Below are 20,248 nucleotides of genomic sequence, written 5' to 3'. Positions count from 1 at the left end.
ATTTGGGGTTCCATTTCATCACTAGCCAGAGACCATTGCCAGATATTCATGTTCACAAAGTGCCTCAGTCAAACTAATGCGTTCACTTTGAGACTGCAGGTTCACTGCAGATTTATAATACTCAGAGAAAATACTCAGCAATGATGTGTTGTTGACTGATGAATTTGCACATGATTTGTCTTAAAGCATATTAAAAACACAACATAGGCAACATAAACAATATTGAACACCACAGAGGGTCTTTCAGTCCAGGTTTTACACACTCTGAAGAGAATCATAACACACTCTGAGGACTTTTGGGGGGATGACAACAAGTTTGATAAATGCTAAATTTAAAGGTCAAGCAGGAAGTAATGATTGTTTAAGCAAGGGTGATTTTAAAGAGATGCCGCTTTCATTTAAGCAGGGGACTTTTGAGTCATTTTAACGAATCGCTTCTTTCGAACTGTTCGTTTCAATGATTCATTAAAAAGATTCGATTGATTTCAGCCATCACTGAACGTTAATGCACTTTGTTTGGACTTCTAACATGCTACAACCACCACATTACAGGTTTATACCACAGTTCCTGTGCCAATTCCCTGTGTTCAGTTCACAAACAGAAAAACACCGATCAAGCTAGCAGATATTGTCTTTGCATCTTTAGTAGCCTAACATGTTTTTATTTATTTATATCCAATTATGCCAAAAAAAAAACACATTTAAATTTTAAAACCTACATAAGACCAGTTCACAACTTTATGATCTCGGTTCTTATGAATCGGTTCTTAAGAACAATTCATTTGTGAGTCGGACATCATTCTTGATTCATAGGATCATGGCGGACACACACAGCAACAATAACCAGCAGGTCCCGGTGTTATTCTCCTTCTCTGTGTCCTCTCGGCCCTCGTCTGTGCCCGTGGGCTCAGGATATGAAGTGCTCATCCAGAAGTTTCTGTCCATCTACGGGCGTCAGATCGATGTTCATCGTAAGCTGGTGCTTCAGTATTTCTCGGAGGAATGGGGTCAGTACATTGATTTACCGAAGGGATTCGTGGTCTCAGAGAAATGTCGGCTGAGATTAGTACCTCTGCAGATGGATGTAAGCTCATATTTCACACATTACATGTATGAATCCCTTTATGTGACGTGTTATTCTGTGAAAATGTCATATCGACATGTAGCGCTCATGGGCGGAAATGATTCAGTTTGTCAAACTTTATTGGATGAGCTATGACGTTTAAACAAAACACTTTCATTTTTCTCATTATATCGTGTGGCTGTTGCATCATGCATTTGTTTATGTTTATTATATTTATGTGCCGTATTAACACGACCATATGTCTAATGTGCTACTAGTTGGCCAGTAAAATTAAAGTAATGTTTCAGAAAACACGAGTGATGTGAAATTCAGGTGATATAATCATTATGTGCATGGATATTATGTAAGTGGGCTTTTCTCTTATATACTGTGATCTGTCGTTTGTTATTTGCGTGTAAGAAGGCCTGTGTTGTCAATTACAGTCTCAAAACACAAAGCGAACTGAAGCTCTTTCCTGGGACCCAGCCAGCCAGGACTAGACTTGTGTCCTCTGTAGTGTATTTCTCTGACAGCACACATGCCACAGGTCTGAGTCTGCATGTCCTGTAAAGAGCAGATTCAGGGCTTTTCAGAGACACCAAATGTTCAGAGGTTTCACCAGGACAACTTCTGTGATCTTTAGTGATCAAATGTAGCACTCTTATGGAAATATGATTATATTTTATCATTTAAATCGGACTAATTTTCAAATAGCTTTGTCATAAATCAACATCTCAGGAAAGTGTTATGGTTTTCCTAATCAAATATGACTTGATTTCATACTGTAAATGTCCAGTGTAGAGACACCAGGACTTACAGCGGGTTTATCAGAGACACAACAAGTGAAATTATAGATCAGTATTCCTATGAAATATTAACTATATGGAAATGTTGCCCATTCATTAATTGATTCAATTATAACTCCCAATTATTACACTTCTTTTTTCATTACATGTTTCACCAAGAACACATTAATATGCAAATTATTAGATACAGTTCATAGTTACATTGTATTGTAAAGCACATTTATGGCCATTTTACCCAGATATTGCATAAAGTAAAATGATTAATCAATTCATTCCATAATATATTTCATAACATAGGCTAGTTGAGAATCATCTTTATACAAAGTCTGGTTAAAACCTAAACCTAAAATTGATTTGAAATGGGAAAAATATCCCATTGTTTTTGCCTATACATGTAATTTTCATGTCTTTTAAACAACTCCTGTTGTCACTACAGAGGAATAGCATAACATATGAATACAGAATATTTTCAAATCCCCCCCTTCCCCATTTGTTTCTTATGCTCTAAATGAATAACATATATATATATATATATATATATATATATATATATATATATATATATATATATATATATATAATTAATTTGATACATCCGGACGTTTTACTCGTTTTACTAAATCCTATTGAAAATAAGGATTAAACTCTTGAGGGCAGAAATGATTTCGAAGCGTTTCAGTGCAGATTGGTCTCGGATGGATCATGAGATGTCAGAGTTGTAATAACACCTCCTCTTTACCACAGATCACGACGCTGGGAAACCTCTCGCCGGCCTCCACGGTTTTCTTCTGCTGTGACATGCAGGAGAGATTCAGACCCGCCATCAAGTACTTCGGTGACATCATCAGTGTGGGCCAGAGGCTGGTAATACTGCTGATCTTTCAGATGAGCACATGATCTCTGAATACCCATTACTCAGCTCTAGAAGAGTCAAGTCACCTTCATTTATATAACCGTATGGATTGTTTCAAAGCAGCTTTACAGTGATAATAGGAAATTACAGTAACAGAGATTGTTTGTCTTTACAGCAGCTCTAGAATAAAGTTATTGTCCAGCTAAAGTTAGTTTTTGATTGATTCACATCCATTGCAAAGATCATTAGTTATTAACTTACTTCGCTTACACGACACCGCTCTAACAGAAAACCCTTAACGCGCTCCGGCCGCTCATCCGCACAACAGTGCCTGGTGTCTCGAGAACGCAAACCTTGAAACAGGTTCCAAGGTGCAAGCCTCAATTTTTTGAAAAAAAAAAAAGGTTGTCTCTGCGCAAACTTCAAAAACGCTGACGGCGTGCACATGCGTATTACGGGTTTAGTCTATAGGGATGCGCGTTTGACGTGTAGTCTTACTTATTACAACTTCCTTAAGCTGTGACGCCATTTTCCTCTGGAAATAAACTTTGTTGCATTATTTTCCTGTTATCTCTGTAAAGCTGCTTTGAAACACTCAGTATTGTAAAAAGCGCTATATAAATAAAGGTGACTTGCACACTGACCTCGAGAGTGTCAGCTCAGTGTAAGCTTCATGGACGTGTCTCAACATGTGTGTTGCGGTGTCACAGCTGCAGGGGGCTCGTATTCTGGGTGTTCCCGTGGTGGTGTCGGAGCAGTATCCTAAAGGCCTGGGCAGCACCGTGCAGGAACTGGACCTCACTGGGGCCAAACTAGTGTTTCCCAAGACCAAGTTCTCCATGGTGCTTCCCGAGGTGGAGGCCGTCCTGGCGGAGACTCCAGGAGTCCGCAGTGTCGTGCTGTTCGGGGTCGAGGTCAGTCCTGTCGTCTCAGATCACACTGAGATCTGTGTGATAATGGACATGGACACTCTTTCTGCAGTGACATGTAGCAGAAACCCCAAACTGGCTGACAGGAGACTCTGAAGGAGTGTTTTGTCTCTTGCAGACGCACGTGTGTATTCAGCAGACCGCTCTGGATCTCATCGGAAGAGGTTTTGAAGTGCACATTGTTGCTGATGCCACGTCCTCCAGAAGCATGATGGACAGAATGTTTGCACTGGAGGTAAGACGGATAATCGGGTTTAGGAGGAAGAGTCGGTGACGCCTGTACTGAGCAATCCTGGGAAGTGAAAGCCAGCATATCAAATGTGCAAATATCAGTTATTACAATATAATCTGTGTGGGCAGAGAAGTAACACTTGTGTGTGTTCTTCCCCAGCGTCTGGCGCACACTGGGACCATCATCACCACCAGTGAGGCTGTCCTGCTGCAGCTCGTGGCCGATAAAGAGCATCCGAAGTTCAAGGAGATCCAGAACATCATTAAAGCCAGCGCTCCAGAGTCAGGCCTGCTGTCCAAGGTCTGAACACACACTGGAACATTTCTCTCAAATATTCAAAACGGTACACCTTTTCATTCTCACAGGCAGTTAGTTGTATTTGACGTGCATACTTTAGAGGCTAAAGTCACACAATCCGAAATGTATTTTTAGATGTCTGTTGTATGAGAGCACAAGATCTGTCATTAGTGAACTGATGTCTATATCCAGATGAGGATCGAAATAAAGAAATCCCACTAAGAATGAAGCACGGCTGGCAAATGTTACTGTAAATACATGCTCTGAATGTGTATAATCAGTGCTGTTCAATGATGTAATTACAGGCTATCGACAAAGATCATTCTGTAGCTTTAGATTGTGTGGATGTGTAGATATTTGATGATGATGATGATGATGATGATGGATGACCTAGCCGGATTATCCTTGCCTCTGTAGGGCTGTGTAACCAGTGGAAAGCATTAGTTTAGAGTGTTTGTGTCTCTTCCCTTTCTGTTTATTAAGAGTTGCTGTATTTTAAAGTGTGGTGTATGAAACTACCTCTCATCTAAATGTGCTGGATCATGGGACAAGTTACTCAAATCAGCTGATTTTCTCTCCAAACTGTCAAATATACATATAGATCAACACCTTTACCAAAAAGCAGAAGCTTCTTCAGTGGAAGTAGATTATTTTTTTTAAAGACTTACTGTTACAAAGTCATTTTCAAGAGTGAGAGCATCAGGTTTGCATACAGTTGTACGTATTTCTTGAAAGTGACATGTTTCTGTAGACCTGTGGTCAGTTATTGTATACCAACATACCTATTGTTTGATTTGATTTATTGCCCTATAGACTTCACTAGCCCTAAAGTTGAGAGGGTGATTTCCTGAATGGTCATTAACAGTTTGATTTATTGGTATTTCTTTTGTGTGTTTTAAAGTCTGCCTCCATTTTGTTGTGTACATGTATGTTGGGAGAAAAATATATATTTGGTGCCTACTGATGAATAGTTGCTACTGATTGTACTTTTTTGTGCACTTTGTACCATTACAGTTCCAAACACGTTTTTGTATCTGCTCTATATTTATCTGATAATAAATGTTTATATGCACAAAGTCTCGAAAACTTAAAGGTGTTTCTATAAAAGTCCAAAAACAATTAGTACAGTAATCGGAGCCCAATGAGCCCATCGGAAATGGAAGAAATATCCAAATTGTGCAGAACAGAACACATTCGTCATCTAAATGTGGTATATTTCAATATACAAAACAATTATGTAATAATTGTATTTCTGGAGTCAACAGTGGAAAAACTAAATTAGCTTGTTATAGTGCCACCTTGTGGCTGATTTTCACTAAATTTGGGACCCTGCTTTATATAGTCACACTGTACACATACGCGACATAGCACATGTTCTAAGAAATACTGAAAAGCTGGAAGTAAGCTTGAAGTATTGTTAAAGCACTTCATTATACAGTGAAGGTTATTGACGAACGGTTATTTGCAACTGCTTCAACAAGACCACTCACAGATTTTACAGTTTTTCTGAATTGCTAAAACACTAAACTTTCTTTAAAACATTAAACAAGTTCAGGTAGTTAAGACACTGTTTGCAAATCTCATGCACTCTTTTTTCAAAACTCTAAACACATTTCGCACTGTGATGCACTTATGTTTCAAAACACTAAACACAGACAGGCAAAAGTTAAACAACTGCAACACAGTTGTCATCGTTTACACTCAACGACTCATTTCTAATGATGAGAGGAAACCAACAAGTCAGAGAGCCAGAATTGACTCAAAATGTTGCACTGAATATTGATACCAACAATGGATGGAAGCAATATAAGAGGAAGAGGAGGAAGAGTATGATAAGAGGAGGAAGAGTATGAGTATAAGAGGAGGAAGAGTATGAGAGTAAGAGGAGGAAGAGTAAGAGGAGGAAGAGTATGAGTATAAGAGGAGGAGGAGTATGTATAAGAGGAGGAAGAGTATGTGTATAAGAGGAGGAAGAGTATGAGTATGAGAGGAGGAAGAGTATGAGTATGAGAGGAGGAAGAGTATGTGTATAAGAGGAGGAAGAGTATGAGTATAAGAGGAGGAAGAGTATGAGAGTAAGAGGAGGAAGAGTATGAGTATGAGAGGAGGAAGAGTATGTGTATAAGAGGAGGAAGAGTATGAGTATAAGAGGAGGAAGAGTATGAGAGTAAGAGGAGGAAGAGTATGAGTATAAGAGGAGGAAGAGTATGAGTATAAGAGGAGGAAGAGTATGAGAGTAAGAGGAGGAAGAGTATGAGTATAAGAGGAGGAAGAGTATGAGTATAAGAGGAGGAAGAGTATGAGTATAAGATGAGGAAGAGTATGAGAGGAGGAAGAGTATGAGTATGAGAGGAGGAAGAGTATGAGTATAAGAGGAGGAAAAGTATGAGAGTAAGAGGAGGAAGAGTATGAGTATGAGAGGAGGAAGAGTATGTGTATAAGAGGAGGAAGAGTATGAGTATAAGAGGAGGAAGAGTATGAGAGTAAGAGGAGGAAGAGTATGAGTATAAGAGGAGGAAGAGTATGAGAGTAAGAGGAGGAAGAGTATGAGTATAAGAGGAGGAAGAGTATGAGTATAAGAGGAGGAAGAGTATGAGAGTAAGAGGAGGAAGAGTATGAGTATAAGAGGAGGAAGAGTATGAGTATAAGATGAGGAAGAGTATGAGTATAAGAGGAGGAAGAGTATGAGTATAAGAGGAGGAAGAGTATGAGTATAAGAGGAGGAAGAGTATGAGTATAAGAGGAGGAAGAGTATGAGTATAAGATGAGGAAGAGTATGAGAGGAGGAAGAGTATGAGTATGAGAGGAGGAAGAGTATGAGTATAAGAGGAGGAAGAGTATGAGAGGAGGAAGAGTATGAGTATGAGAGGAGGAAGAGTATGAGTATAAGAGGAGGAAGAGTATGAGAGGAGGAAGAGTATGAGTATAAGATGAGGAAGAGTATGAGAGGAGGAAGAGTATGAGTATGAGAGGAGGAAGAGTATGAGAGGAGGAAGAGTATGAGTATAAGATGAGGAAGAGTATGAGAGGAGGAAGAGTATGAGTATGAGAGGAGGAAGAGTATGAGTATAAGAGGAGGAAGAGTATGAGAATGAGAGGTTCAAGGTTCAAAGGTTTTATTTGTCACATACTCATACAAGATGCGCAGTGAAATGTTTTTGTGACACGCCCTGTACTTCTGTGCTTAATTGTAATAAAAATAAATACAATGTAACTAAAAAAATAAATAAAATACAATAGAAACAATAAATACAATAAAGTACGGTTTTTAGCAGAAGTTTACATACATACATACATACATATGTTATTATAATATAAGTTAAAACTAATCGACAATCAGATGTACAAATGTTAAAATTCAATGACTATTTCAAAGTGTTGAGTGTATTAAAAATGTAAAAAGTTCAAAATGCAGAGTTCAGTGCTCTGATTGCCGCAGGAGAAAAACTGTTCCTCATCCTCTCTGTACGTGTTTTGTGGCAGCGCAGGCGTCTGCCTGACCTGAGGGTTACAAACAGTTTGTTGCAGGGGTGATGGAGATCCTTAATAATCCTTCTGGCCCTGTTAATACAGCGTGTGGTGTATAAGTCCTCAGCGGTCTTCACCACCCTCTGCAGGGCTCGCCGGTCCCTACAGGAGCTGCTACCGTACCAAACAGATATAGCTCCAGTCAATGTACTCTGTACAGCAGCAAAGTAGAAGGAAGTCAGGATCTGTTTGGAGACCTTGAATCTCCTAAGCTGTCTAAGGTGATAAAGGCGCTGTCTTGCCTTTCTCACCACAATATCCGTGTGTACAGTCCATGATAAATCCTCGGAAATGTGTACTCCGAGGTATTTAAAACTACTCACCCTTTCCACTGGTGTCCCGTCTATCAGGAGAGGGGTGTAGATCCTGCAACGTTGTGGGCAGAAATCCACCACCATCTCCTTGGTCTTCTTCCCATTAAGCAGTAAGCTGTTGTCCTTACTCCACATTATCAGATCTAACACCTCCTGTAAATAGGCCCGTTCATCGTTGTTAGTAATCGGGCCCACCACAACCATGTCGTCCGCAAACTTCACGATGGTGTTGGAGTTGTGCCTGGCGACACAGTCGTGGGTATACAGGGAGTACAATAACGGACTCAGCACACAGCCCTGAGGGACCCCTGTGTTGAAGACGAGAGGTTGTGATGTGTGCCCTCCCGCTCTGACGACCTGAGGCCTGGCAGTCAGGAAGTCCATGATCCAGGCACACATTGATGGATTCAGGCCCAGGTCATACAGTTTAGTAGCCAGCCTGCTGGGAACTACAGTGTTAAAAGCTGAACTGTAGTCTATAAACAGTAGTCTGACATAGCCCCCTCCCACGATGTCAAGGTGGGAGAGGGTGGCGTGCATGACCTGTGAAATGGCATCATCTGTTGATCTGTTGGAGCGGTAGGCGAACTGCAGTGGGTCTAAGGTGCTTTGAAGAGAGGAGCAGATGTGGTTCTTTATCAACCTCTCAAAGCACTTCATAACCACCAAGGTCAGTGCTACGGGACGGTAGTCGTTCATTCCGGCTGGGGAGGCGTTCTTGGGCACAGGGATGATGGTGGACATCTTGAAACATGTGGGGACTATAGATTGTGTAAGAGAGAGATTAAATATAGTGGTGAACACTGGAGCCAGAGGGTCAGCGCAGGTCCTGATGACTCGTCCTGAAATCCTATCCGGGCCAGCTGCCTTTCTGGTGTTCACCTTTTTCAGTTCCCTCCTCACGTCGTGCTCAGAAAAAACGGGGCTGAGTCCTGCCTCACTGGTAGAGCTCCTTCTATCTGCATTGGACAATGCAGCGTTAGAATGGCCAGCATTAGCATTTCTAGATTCGAAACGTGCATAGAAGGAGTTCAGTTCGTTCGCCAGCGTCGCATCTGCACTCACCATACAGGGGCGAACCCCCTTGTAGTCCGTGATTTCATGTAATCCCTGCCATATGCTTCGTGTGTCCTTTTTCTCGAATTGTGCTTCCATCTTGTCCGTGTAGCGTCGCTTAGCATCCGCTATATCCCGCCTCAGTTTGTAGCATGCAGCCTTGTACTCCGTCATGTCACCCGACAACAGTCCAGCGTTGTAAGTGGTGGTGCGCTCTTTCAGTACAGCACGGATGGATCTGTCAACCCACGGTTTTTGGTTCGGAAAAGACTTCACCATCGCCGTTGGTATAACATCATCCATCAGTGTGGCCACAAAGCTCATAACCACATCTGCAAACACACTGACGTCATTGTCTGCACTCACCCGGAACATCTCCCAGTCTACGTCACTCAGCGCGTCACGTAGCGTCTCCTCTGAAGGGTTATAAACAAAAAATGTTAATTAATGTGCATTGTCCCTTTTAAATAAACAACAACAAAAAAAAAAAAAAAAAAAAAAAAAAAAAGGAGGAAGAGTATGAACACTGAGGAAGAGCAGGTGTGTATAGTGTCGTCAAGGCTGGATCTGCCAGGGTTTTCTCTTCTCCTGCTGAGATGATATTCTCTGATGTGAAGAAACTCCTCATGAAGACGTGATGCTGACGCTGAATCTCTCACTGATCTTCAGTCTGCAGTTGCTCAGCTCCTCAGAGTGACTGGAACAGGCTTTCCAGAACAGGCTTTCCAGAACATGCGTTTCAGAACAGGCTTTCCAGAACATGCGTTTCAGAACAGGCTTTCCAGAACAGGCGTTTCAGAACAGGCTTTCCAGAACAGGCTTTCCAGAACAGGCTTTCCAGAACAGGCTTTCCAGAACACGCGTTTCATAACAGGCTTTCCAGAACACGCTTTCCAGAACACGCTTTCCAGAACAGGCTTTCCAGAACACGCTTTCCAGAACACGCTTTCCAGAACACGCGTTTCATAACAGGCTTTCCAGAACATGCGTTTCAGAACAGGCTTTCCAGAACATGCGTTTCAGAACATTCTTTCCAGAACAGGCTTTCCAGAACAGGCTTTCCAGAACAGGCGTTTCAGAACATGCTTTCCAGAACAGGCTTTCCAGAACATGCGTTTCAGAACAGGCTTTCCAGAACAGGCTTTCCAGAACATGCGTTTCAGAACAGGCTTTCCAGAACAGGCTTTCCAGAACATGCGTTTCAGAACAGGGTTTCCAGAACATGCGTTTCAGAACAGGCTTTCCAGAACATGCGTTTCAGAACAGGCTTTCCAGAACAGGCTTTCCAGAACAGGCGTTTCAGAACAGGCTTTCCAGAACAGGCTTTCCAGAACATGCGTTTCAGAACAGGCTTTCCAGAACAGGCGTTTCAGAACAGGCTTTTCAGAACAGGCTTTCCAGAACAGGCGTTTCAGAACAGGCTTTCCAGAACAGGCTTTCCAGAACAGGCTTTCCAGAACACGCTTTCCAGAACAGGCTTTCCAGAACAGGCTTTCCAGAACAGGCTTTCCAGAACAGGCTTTCCAGAACAGGCTTTCCAGAACAGGCTTTTCAGAACAGGCTTTCCAGAACATGCGTTTCAGAACAGGCTTTCCAGAACATGCGTTTCAGAACAGGCTTTCCAGAACAGGCTTTCCAGAACAGGCGTTTCAGAACAGGCTTTCCAGAACATGCGTTTCAGAACAGGCTTTCCAGAACAGGCTTTCCAGAACACGCTTTCCAGAACAGGCTTTCCAGAACAGGCTTTCCAGAACAGGCTTTCCAGAACAGGCTTTTCAGAACAGGCTTTCCAGAACATGCGTTTCAGAACAGGCTTTCCAGAACATGCGTTTCAGAACAGGCTTTCCAGAACAGGCTTTCCAGAACAGGCGTTTCAGAACAGGCTTTCCAGAACAGGCTTTCCAGAACATGCGTTTCAGAACAGGCTTTCCAGAACAGGCGTTTCAGAACATGCGTTTCAGAACAGGCTTTCCAGAACAGGCTTTCCAGAACAGGCTTTCCAGAACAGGCTTTCCAGAACAGGCTTTCCAGAACAGGCTTTTCAGAACAGGCTTTTCAGAACAGGCTTTTCCAGAACAGGCTTTTCAGAACAGGCTTTCCAGAACAGGCTTTCCAGAACAGGCTTTTCAGAACAGGCTTTTCAGAACAGGCTTTCCAGAACAGGCTTTCCAGAACAGGCTTTTCAGAACAGGCTTTTCAGAACAGGCTTTTCAGAACAGGCTTTCCAGAACATGCTTTTCAGAACAGGCTTTCCAGAACATGCGTTTCAGAACAGGCTTTCCAGAACAGGCTTTCCAGAACACGCTTTCCAGAACAGGCTTTTCAGAACACGCTTTCCAGAACAGGCTTTCCAGAACACGCTTTCCAGAACAGGCTTTCCAGAACAGGCTTTCCAGGTTTCTACTGGAACCTTTTGGGCTTTTGCAGTTGGGTCACTCACAGTATGCAACACTTTACTGCAGTGCATACTGTATACAGTTTATGCACCTACTGCTGTAAGTTGTCATTACTTTTTACGTAATTGCACAATATGTTTACTTTGTTACAATACACTTATTTTCCTGTAACTGCATGCTTGATCTCCATTTTCTCTTTAGTGTCTAATGAATGATCTGTAGTGTTTATGTATTGACTGATGTGTCTATGATCTGAAAGCGTTGTTTGATTTTGCCGGAAGAGTCAGAGGTTCCCTGAATGTGGCTTGAAAACTTGCTTTTGTGTTTAAGGTTATGAGAAAGTGAGTAATGATTTCAAGAAATGTGTTTTAGCAATTCAGAAAAACCGAAACAAGATTGCCCGTCCATGAAAAGATAATTCTGTCCCTTTTTGCCTCTAAGCTTCTGCAGTGACACAGGAGATTCCCTGGAATTCAAAATCACAAATTCAGTGGAAAATCCTAAAATGTTGGAAAATGCAAATGATTTCTAAGCTACACTGTTTGTACCAAAAATGCTAACTATAAAGATAAATACGATAACTCAGTGATTGGTTCTCGCATATCAAGCAAATACGGTTGAGCTTGTTTGCAATATTTGATTTGCTCAATGCATGTGTGTTGATCAGTGTTATTATGTTAATAAAAGCCTAAATTAAATGTGTTTAATTTGGGTGGTTTACACACAGTGTTTATATTTCCCCCCTTCTCCACATCTTATTCAATGACCTGAGACACACACACACATTAAGTTTATTGTCCAGATGCAATCATACTTGGTGATTTCTTCCCACGTCACGTCATTTCTTCCCACGCCATGCTTTTATAAGCGTCTGTGCCGTGTAAGAGGATGGACGATACACTTACAGAAGGGATTGAATTGTACCTAATTAAATGGGGAAAACTAATGTTTTAAGTTTTATAGTCAAACCAATCCAATAAAGACTTTCTAAATGTTAAAAGGATAAATAAATCTTAAATCATCTACACATTAATTTCAGCCAGTCACGGAGACGGATCTTTCGGCTTTCGCTGAACTCAGCATTCAACACTTCATCCTGCGTTTGTTCGGGTGTTTTTAACACATGCCAGCTTCTGTGCTTCAATACTGAACTCTTTATGTCCATCTACTCTACACACTCTACACAAAACACAACTGATTCTTATGAAACTAATCAAATCATTTTCATTTTGTGTGTAATAGAGTGCATTACATATTACTGTACATATAATAATAAACAAAGTGTTGCACCGATGAGTATATGTAACTGCTTTTGATCTCCACAATTAGAAGCATCACAATCAACTTTTCATTTTACAAAGGGACATACATTTAGAAGTTTACTTTAAAGTGCAAAGTGTTGAAAATCAAAAATCAAATAAAAGTAAATAAAATGTAAATAAAGCTCTGTTAAAACTTTACTTGCATTTTTACACCTCTCTGTAAATCAGCACCACTATTATATATATATATCTCCACATCCAGAATAATGAATGGATCTCTGTGGGCCTCTGCTGGACGCATATGGTCATTACACTGTAGGAACTGTAATTCCTGTAAGCACCTACTAGATCAGTTCCAGAAACAACTCATATTTAAATTTGATCAACTTTAAAGTTTTTTTTTTTCCATATTATGTAATATTTCATAAGCAAACTAATGGTGTAGTGGAGTAATTTCACGGTAAATAGGTAAAAAAGCCATAATATCCCCCAAAACAGCATAAACGTATAGTTGAGACTAAACGTATAATTTATATTTATATATGATATAAGCTCATCTATTCATAACATCACCAAACCAGACTCCTCTCCTATAGAACAGATGACTGTGTTGATAGAGTCGGCTCAATATGTTGTCTAGACTCTAGACCTTCTCAAGGGATATTGGCAGGTACTCTAGCAGCTCTGGCCTCAAAAATCACTGGCTTTTCTCCTCTAACACTTTTCTTCTGTTTTCTGTAATGGCCTTTGTAATCTTCTAAAGGTTAAAGCTAAGAGTAGTGTCAGGAATCCCCAACGGTGAAGCCCACGGCTGCTTTCTCAAGCTGTACTCACAAAAACATTTCATCTTACCACTAAGAGTTCTCCTAAATGTTCTTAGGTAAGAGTTTCCTCTGGTTACTCTTGTACTGAGGAACAGAGAGAAGTCTTACGCTAAGAGAAAAACTATGGATGATGTCATCACGCTTACTAACTATGACCACAGTGATTGGCTGATGGGGGAGCGGACTGTCAGTGAATTAATCAGAGAAATACTGTAGAGCGAGGCATCATGCTGCCATATTTAAAAAGTTTTACAATAAAAATGTTAAAATTTTCAAATAAAGGTTTTTAAAATAAAAATGTTTCCAATTCAAAGCGACAAATGATGTTTTATAGACAAAGTTCGGGATATATATATATATATATATATTGTGATGGAGAGCCAGTGTTGCTTCTACATCCCCCAAGACTGTGTCCTTGTTGTTCTGTAGATCATGCATCTTGTAACTGCTCATGTGGGGTTCTGCTGTTTGATCTCCTGTGGTTAGAGGAGTCTAACCTCTTGGGATGTGCACACACTGGGGGGAGGGGGATACTCAGTTTAACTAATATAGGAAATATCAGTTGTGCAAATGACAATATTTGTTTTTCTCTTGCCTGTATGTTTTATTAATTGATTGTTTTTAAACTATTTGTCTTAACTATCATTGAGGGAACTTGCTGAAATGTATAGAGAGACAAGAGTTAGTTTTACAGAAAATGGTATGTTCCAATTAACTAAAGGCTGGAGAATGTATTTAATTGTTCAGAAGTGAGGCAGGGGAACAGAGGCGCTTAATGTAAAGGTTGTTAATGTTGCTTGAGCATGAGAAACTTTGGTCTCCAACAGTTAGTGAGAGAAGTTAGTGCTAGTCTTAGATCCTCAACACTTCTAGTTTTTAGACTGTTTTTGATCTTATCCATGGTTTATATGGACCATATGCACTTCCTTGCCTTTAAAGTATTCAATTTCTTTTGGAACGACCTTTAAAAGCAGATGCCTGGTGTGATTGTCCTTGTGACTGCTCGGGTCTCTATCACATACATACATACATACATACATACATTTTATTATTATACATTACATACAGTTTTCTGCACCCCTCGTCCACCCCGACTCCTCACTCTCGCCGGGATACGGGGAGTCCTCTGGGTTTGGGCTGAACTCAGAGCCCTCGATCCCCTCGGACAGCACGCCAAGTTCAGTTTAACACCAGCTCAACTGAACAACACACAGAGAGGATCCTTGATTCATTCACTTGATGGTGAAAAGGTATACTTTGTGGAGGACTGTAATGAAATAATTTGGACAGTTGTTAGAGAGAAGTACAGTAGATGTTCAGTGCAGCGTATGATCATTGAATCTTTCAGTGATTAGAACATCATTTGTAGCCTGGGTAACAAAGTCGTGTGTATGTGTATGAGAAAACGTTTTCAAAATGATTCCAGTTCGCATGGATCCGCGGAAACGACTACAAATTCTGTATTATGCAGGCCAGACAAGTAATTTGGCGATGTCAATTTGTAAAGAAAGACTACACGCCTGCGCACATACAAACGCGCATCCCTATATAGACTAAACGCGTAATATGCATGTGCACGCCGTCAGCGTTTTTCACAGATTCACGTTTTTGAAGTTTGCACGGAGATGATTCTGCTTTCAAAAATTTCAAAACTTGCACCTAGGAACCTATTTCAAAGTTTCCATTCTCAAGCCACCAAACACTGTTGTCGTGCAAATGAGCGGCCAGAGCACATTAAAGGTTTTCTGTCTTCAGTTAAAACGGTGTTGTGTTAGCGGCCCCTGAGTTAATAACTAATGATCTTTGCAACGGAAGTGAATCAATCAAAAACTAACTTTAGCTGGACAATAAGTTTATTCTAGAGCTGCTGTAAAGCCAAAACAATCTCTGTTACTTTAATTTCCTATTATCACTGTAAAGCTGCTTTGAAACAATCTGTATTGCTAAAAGCGCTATATAAATGAAGGTGACTTGACTTGACATGTACCATGTAAATCTGGGGAACATAGGACCCTGGGAACATATGAATGACCCCACTGCTGTAATCTAATCAAATCATTACCAGTGGCTTTGTAAAACATCCAGCTTCTCTTAAGGCATCTTAACTTTGGAAACTCATTCTCCAGTCGATCAAAAATCTAATGAAGATATAATCAGTTGTCATTTGTCATACTGTTAGTCATTTATCAATATATGTAATAGGGTCTAAATAAGGTTGGGCACAACATACGATGCCTAATAATAATTCTAAAATGTTTGTATTCTTATATACAATCAGAAGGAAAAAACTGAAAATGTGTGCATCTTATGTTTTTTCTAAAAGACACACTGAATCATCTTACTTCGCCATGTTTGGCAGAGTCATTAAAAGAGACACGTCGTTTGCCAAGTCCCGCATGAGCTAAAACAGCAGGTGCAGATAAAACATATATCTGGAGTTGGGTTGTTTTTGTCTGTGTGTGCTGTTTATCTGCTGTTTGGTGTGCCTTGGATGTGCCACAAAGCGTTTTTGTTCTCTTGCATATGGTCACCTTGGGAACTAAACATTGCAGGAAATTGCCTAAATGCATAAGCCAAAACAAGAATTAGTAAGATATGAGACAGTTTGTTAAATCATCAATGAAAGCTGGCTTTAGATGGAAAATTTAAGTGTGTTTCATGGTCAAACTGAACAGAAGTAGTCTTGCTTCATTTGAACCAAACCTTTTCAGATCCTGGGTCGGTCTTCCATCAGACCTCCGTCTGATGGAAGACCGACCCAGGATCTGAAAAGGTTTGAGGATGAGGATGAGGATGAGGATGAAGGCAGAGACACAGAGGAAGAGGGCATGTGTGTGTGTGGTGTCAGATCCCTGGCCATTATCTGCAACTAATGCCCAAGTAGCGTGTGGTAGATTTTCCCCTATTTTGCACCTGACCTACGTTTACAGTCGACGTTAGTTTCTCTGGGTCTCGTCTACAATCATCGTCCCCGAACGTTTACAGTCGATGTTAGTTTCTCTGGGTCTCTTCTACAATCGACGTCCCCAAACGTTTACAGTCGACGTTAGTTTCTCTGGGTCTCGTCTACAATCATCGTCCCCGAACGTTTACAGTCGATGTTAGTTTCTCTGGGTCTCGTCTACAATCGACGTCCCCAAACGTCTACAGTCGAAGTTAGTTTCTCTGGGTCTCGTCTATAATTGACGTCCCCGAACGTCTACAGTCGACTTTAGTTTCTTTCTGGGTCTTGTCTACAATCGACGTCCCCGAACGTCTACAGTCGACGTTAGTTTCTCTGGTCTCGTCTATAATTGACGTCCCCGAACGTCTACAGTCGCCTTTAGTTTCTTTCTGGGTCTCGTCTATAATTGACGTCCCCGAACATCTACAGTCAACGTTAGTTTCTCTGGGTCTCGTCTACAATCATCGTCCCCGAACATCTACAGTCGATGTTAGTTTCTCTGGGTCTCGTCTACAATCGACGTCCCCAAACGTCTACAGTCGAAGTTAGTTTCTCTGGGTCTCGTCTATAATTGACGTCCCCGAACGTCTACAGTCGACTTTAGTTTCTTTCTGGGTCTTGTCTACAATCGACGTCCCTGAACGTCTACAGTCGACGTTAGTTTCTCTGGTCTCGTCTATAATTGACGTCCCCGAACGTCTACAGTCGCCTTTAGTTTCTTTCTGGGTCTCGTCTATAATTGACGTCCCCGATCGTCTACAGTCAACGTTAGTTTCTCTGGATCTCGTCTATAATCGACTTCCCCGAACGTCTACAGTCAACGTTAGTTTCTCTGGGTCTCGGCTACAGTCGACGTCCCCAAACGTCTACAGTCGACGTTAGTTCCTCTGGGTCTCGTCTATAATCGACGTCCCCGATCGTCTACAGTCAACGTTAGTTTCTCTGGATCTCGTCTATAATCGACGTCCCCGAACGTCTACAGTCAACGTTAGTTTCTCTGGATCTCGTCTATAATCGACGTCCCCGAACGTCTACAGTCAACGTTAGTTTCTCTGGATCTCGTCTATAATCGACGTCCCCGAACGTCTACAGTCAACGTTAGTTTCTCTGGATCTCGTCTATAATCGACGTCCCCGAACGTCTACAGTCAACGTTAGTTTCTCTGGATCTCGTCTATAATCGACGTCCCCGAACGTCTACAGTCAACGTTAGTTTCTCTGGATCTCGTCTATAATCGACGTCCCCGAACGTCTACAGTCAACGTTAGTTTCTCTGGGTCTCGTCTATAATCGACGTCCCCGAACGTCTACAGTCAACGTTAGTTTCTCTGGATCTCGTCTATAATCGACGTCCCCGATCGTCTACAGTCAACGTTAGTTTCTCTGGATCTCGTCTATAATCGACGTCCCCGAACGTCTACAGTCAACGTTAGTTTCTCTGGATCTCGTCTATAATCGACGTCCCCGAACGTCTACAGTCAACGTTAGTTTCTCTGGATCTCGTCTATAATCGACGTCCCCGAACGTCTACAGTCAACGTTAGTTTCTCTGGGTCTCGTCTATAATCGACGTCCCCGATCGTCTACAGTCGACGTTAGTTTCTTTCTGTGTCTCGTCTACAATCACCGTACGTCTACAGTCGACGTTAGTTTCTCTGGGTCTCGTCTACAATCACCGTACGTCTACAGTCGAAGTTAGTTTCTTTCTGGGTCTCGTCTATATTTGACGTCCCTGAACGTCTACAGTCGACTTTAGTTTCTTTCTGGGTCTCGTCTACAATCGTCGTCCCCGAACGTCTACAGTCGACGTTAGTTTCTCTGGGTCTCGTCTACAGTCGACGTCCCCGAACATCTACAGTCGACGTTAGTTTCTCTGGGTCTCGTCTACAATCGTCGTCCCCGAACGTCTACAGTCGACGTTAGTTTCTCTGGGTCTCGGCTACAGTCGTCGTCCCCGAACGTCTACAGTCGACGTTAGTTTCTCTGGGTCTCGTCTACAATCTACGTCCCTGAACATCTACAGTCGACGTTAGTTTCTTTCTGGGTCTCGTCTACAATCGTCGTCCCCGAACGTCTACAGTCGACGTTAGTTTCTCTGGGTCTCGTCTACAGTCGACGTCCCCGAACATCTACAGTCGACGCTAGTTCCTCTGGGTCTCGTCTACAATCGTCGTCCCCGAACGTCTACAGTCGACGTTAGTTTCTCTGGGTCTCGTCTACAATCGTCGTCCCCGAACGTCTACAGTCGACGTTAGTTTCTCTGGATCTCGTCTACAGTCGACGTCCCCGAACATCTACAGTCGACGTTAGTTCCTCTGGGTCTCGTCTACAATCTACGTCCCTGAACGTCTACAGTCGACTTTAGTTTCTTTCTGGGTCTCGTCTACAATCGTCGTCCCCGAACGTCTACAGTCGACGTTAGTTTCTCTGGGTCTCGTCTACAGTCGACGTCCCCGAACATCTACAGTCGACGTTAGTTCCTCTGGGTCTCGTCTACAATCGTCGTCCCCGAACGTCTACAGTCGACGTTAGTTCCTCTGGGTCTCGTCTACAATCGTCGTCCCCGAACGTCTACAGTCGACGTTAGTTTCTCTGGGTCTCATCTACAATCGTCGTCCCCGAACGTCTACAGTCGACGTTAGTTTCTCTGGATCTCGTCTACAGTCGACGTCCCCGAACATCTACAGTCGACGTTAGTTCCTCTGGGTCTCGTCTACAATCGTCGTCCCCGAACGTCTAAAGTCGACGTTAGTTTCTCTGGGTCTCGGCTACAATCGACGTCCCTGAACGTCTACAGTCGACGTTAGTTTCTCTAGGTCTCGTCTACAATCGTCATCCCCGAACGTCTACAGTCGACTTTAGTTTCTTTCTGGGTCTCGTCTACAATCGTCGTCCCCGAACGTCTACAGTCGACGTTAGTTCCTCTGGGTCTCGTCTACAGTCGACGTTAGTTTCTCTGGGTCTCGGCTACAGTCGTCGTCCCCGAACGTCTACAGTCGACATTAGTTTCTCTGGGTCTCGTCTACAGTCGACGTCCCCGAACATCTACAGTCGACGTTAGTTCCTCTGGGTCTCGTCTACAATCGTCGTCCCCGAACGTCTACAGTCGACGTTAGTTCCTCGGGGTCTCGTCTACAATCGTCGTCCCCGAACGTCTACAGTCGACGTTAGTTTCTCTGGGTCTCGTCTACAATCGTCGTCCCCGAACGTCTACAGTCGACGTTAGTTTCTCTGGATCTCGTCTACAGTCGACGTCCCCGAACATCTACAGTCGACGTTAGTTCCTCTGGGTCTCGTCTACAGTCGACGTCCCCGAACATCTACAGTCGACGTTAGTTTCTCTGGGTCTCGGCTACAATCGACGTCCCTGAACGTCTACAGTCGACGTTAGTTTCTCTAGGTCTCGTCTACAATCGTCATCCCCGAACGTCTACAGTCGACGTTAGTTTCTCTAGGTCTCGTCTACAATCGTCATCCCCGAACGTCTACAGTCGACGTTAGTTTCTCTGGGTCTCATCTACAGTCGACGTCCCCGAACATCTACAGTCGACGTTAGTTTCTCTAGGTCTCGTCTACAATCGTCATCCCCGAACGTCTACAGTCGACATTAGTTTCTCTGGGTCTCGGCTACAATGGACGTCCCTGAACGTCTACAGTCGACATTAGTTTCTCTGGGTCTCGTCTACAATCGTCATCCCCGAACGTCTACAGTCGACGTTAGTTTCTCTGGGTCTCGTCTACAATCG

At 42.4% G+C, this 20,248-nt stretch overlaps 1 protein-coding gene across 1 annotated transcript; it reads left to right on the top strand.

Annotated features, from left to right (window-relative positions):
• The first annotated feature begins 774 nt into the window (after window positions 1-774).
• isoc1 (isochorismatase domain containing 1) lies at window positions 775-6,059 on the top strand. The gene is made up of 5 exons (XM_084401039.1): window positions 775-1,084; window positions 2,614-2,733; window positions 3,433-3,636; window positions 3,770-3,886; window positions 4,043-6,059. The coding sequence occupies exons 1-5, from the start codon at window positions 818-820 to the stop codon at window positions 4,187-4,189; spliced, it is 855 nt and encodes a 284-aa protein (XP_084257165.1). The 5' UTR covers window positions 775-817; the 3' UTR covers window positions 4,190-6,059.
• The last annotated feature ends 14,189 nt before the right edge of the window (window positions 6,060-20,248 follow it).

Source organism: Rutilus rutilus, assembly GCF_951802725.1.
Source record: "Rutilus rutilus genome assembly, chromosome: 25".
In the NCBI taxonomy this organism is placed as follows: Eukaryota; Metazoa; Chordata; class Actinopteri; order Cypriniformes; family Leuciscidae; genus Rutilus; species Rutilus rutilus.
Note: the sequence above shows the minus strand (reverse complement) of the source record. Positions and strands in the feature narration are given on the sequence as shown.

What these genes read in the sequence shown, in the direction of transcription:
- isoc1 (XM_084401039.1), top strand. Translation starts at nt 818, where the DNA reads ATGGCGGACACACACAGCAACAATAACCAGCAGGTCCCGGTGTTATTC. An exon ending in TCGTGCTGTTCGGGGTCGAG is followed by an intron (nt 3,637 to 3,769) that starts GTCAGTCCTGTC and finishes TGTCTCTTGCAG; the next exon opens with ACGCACGTGTGTATTCAGCA. An exon ending in ACAGAATGTTTGCACTGGAG is followed by an intron (nt 3,887 to 4,042) that starts GTAAGACGGATA and finishes GTTCTTCCCCAG; the next exon opens with CGTCTGGCGCACACTGGGAC.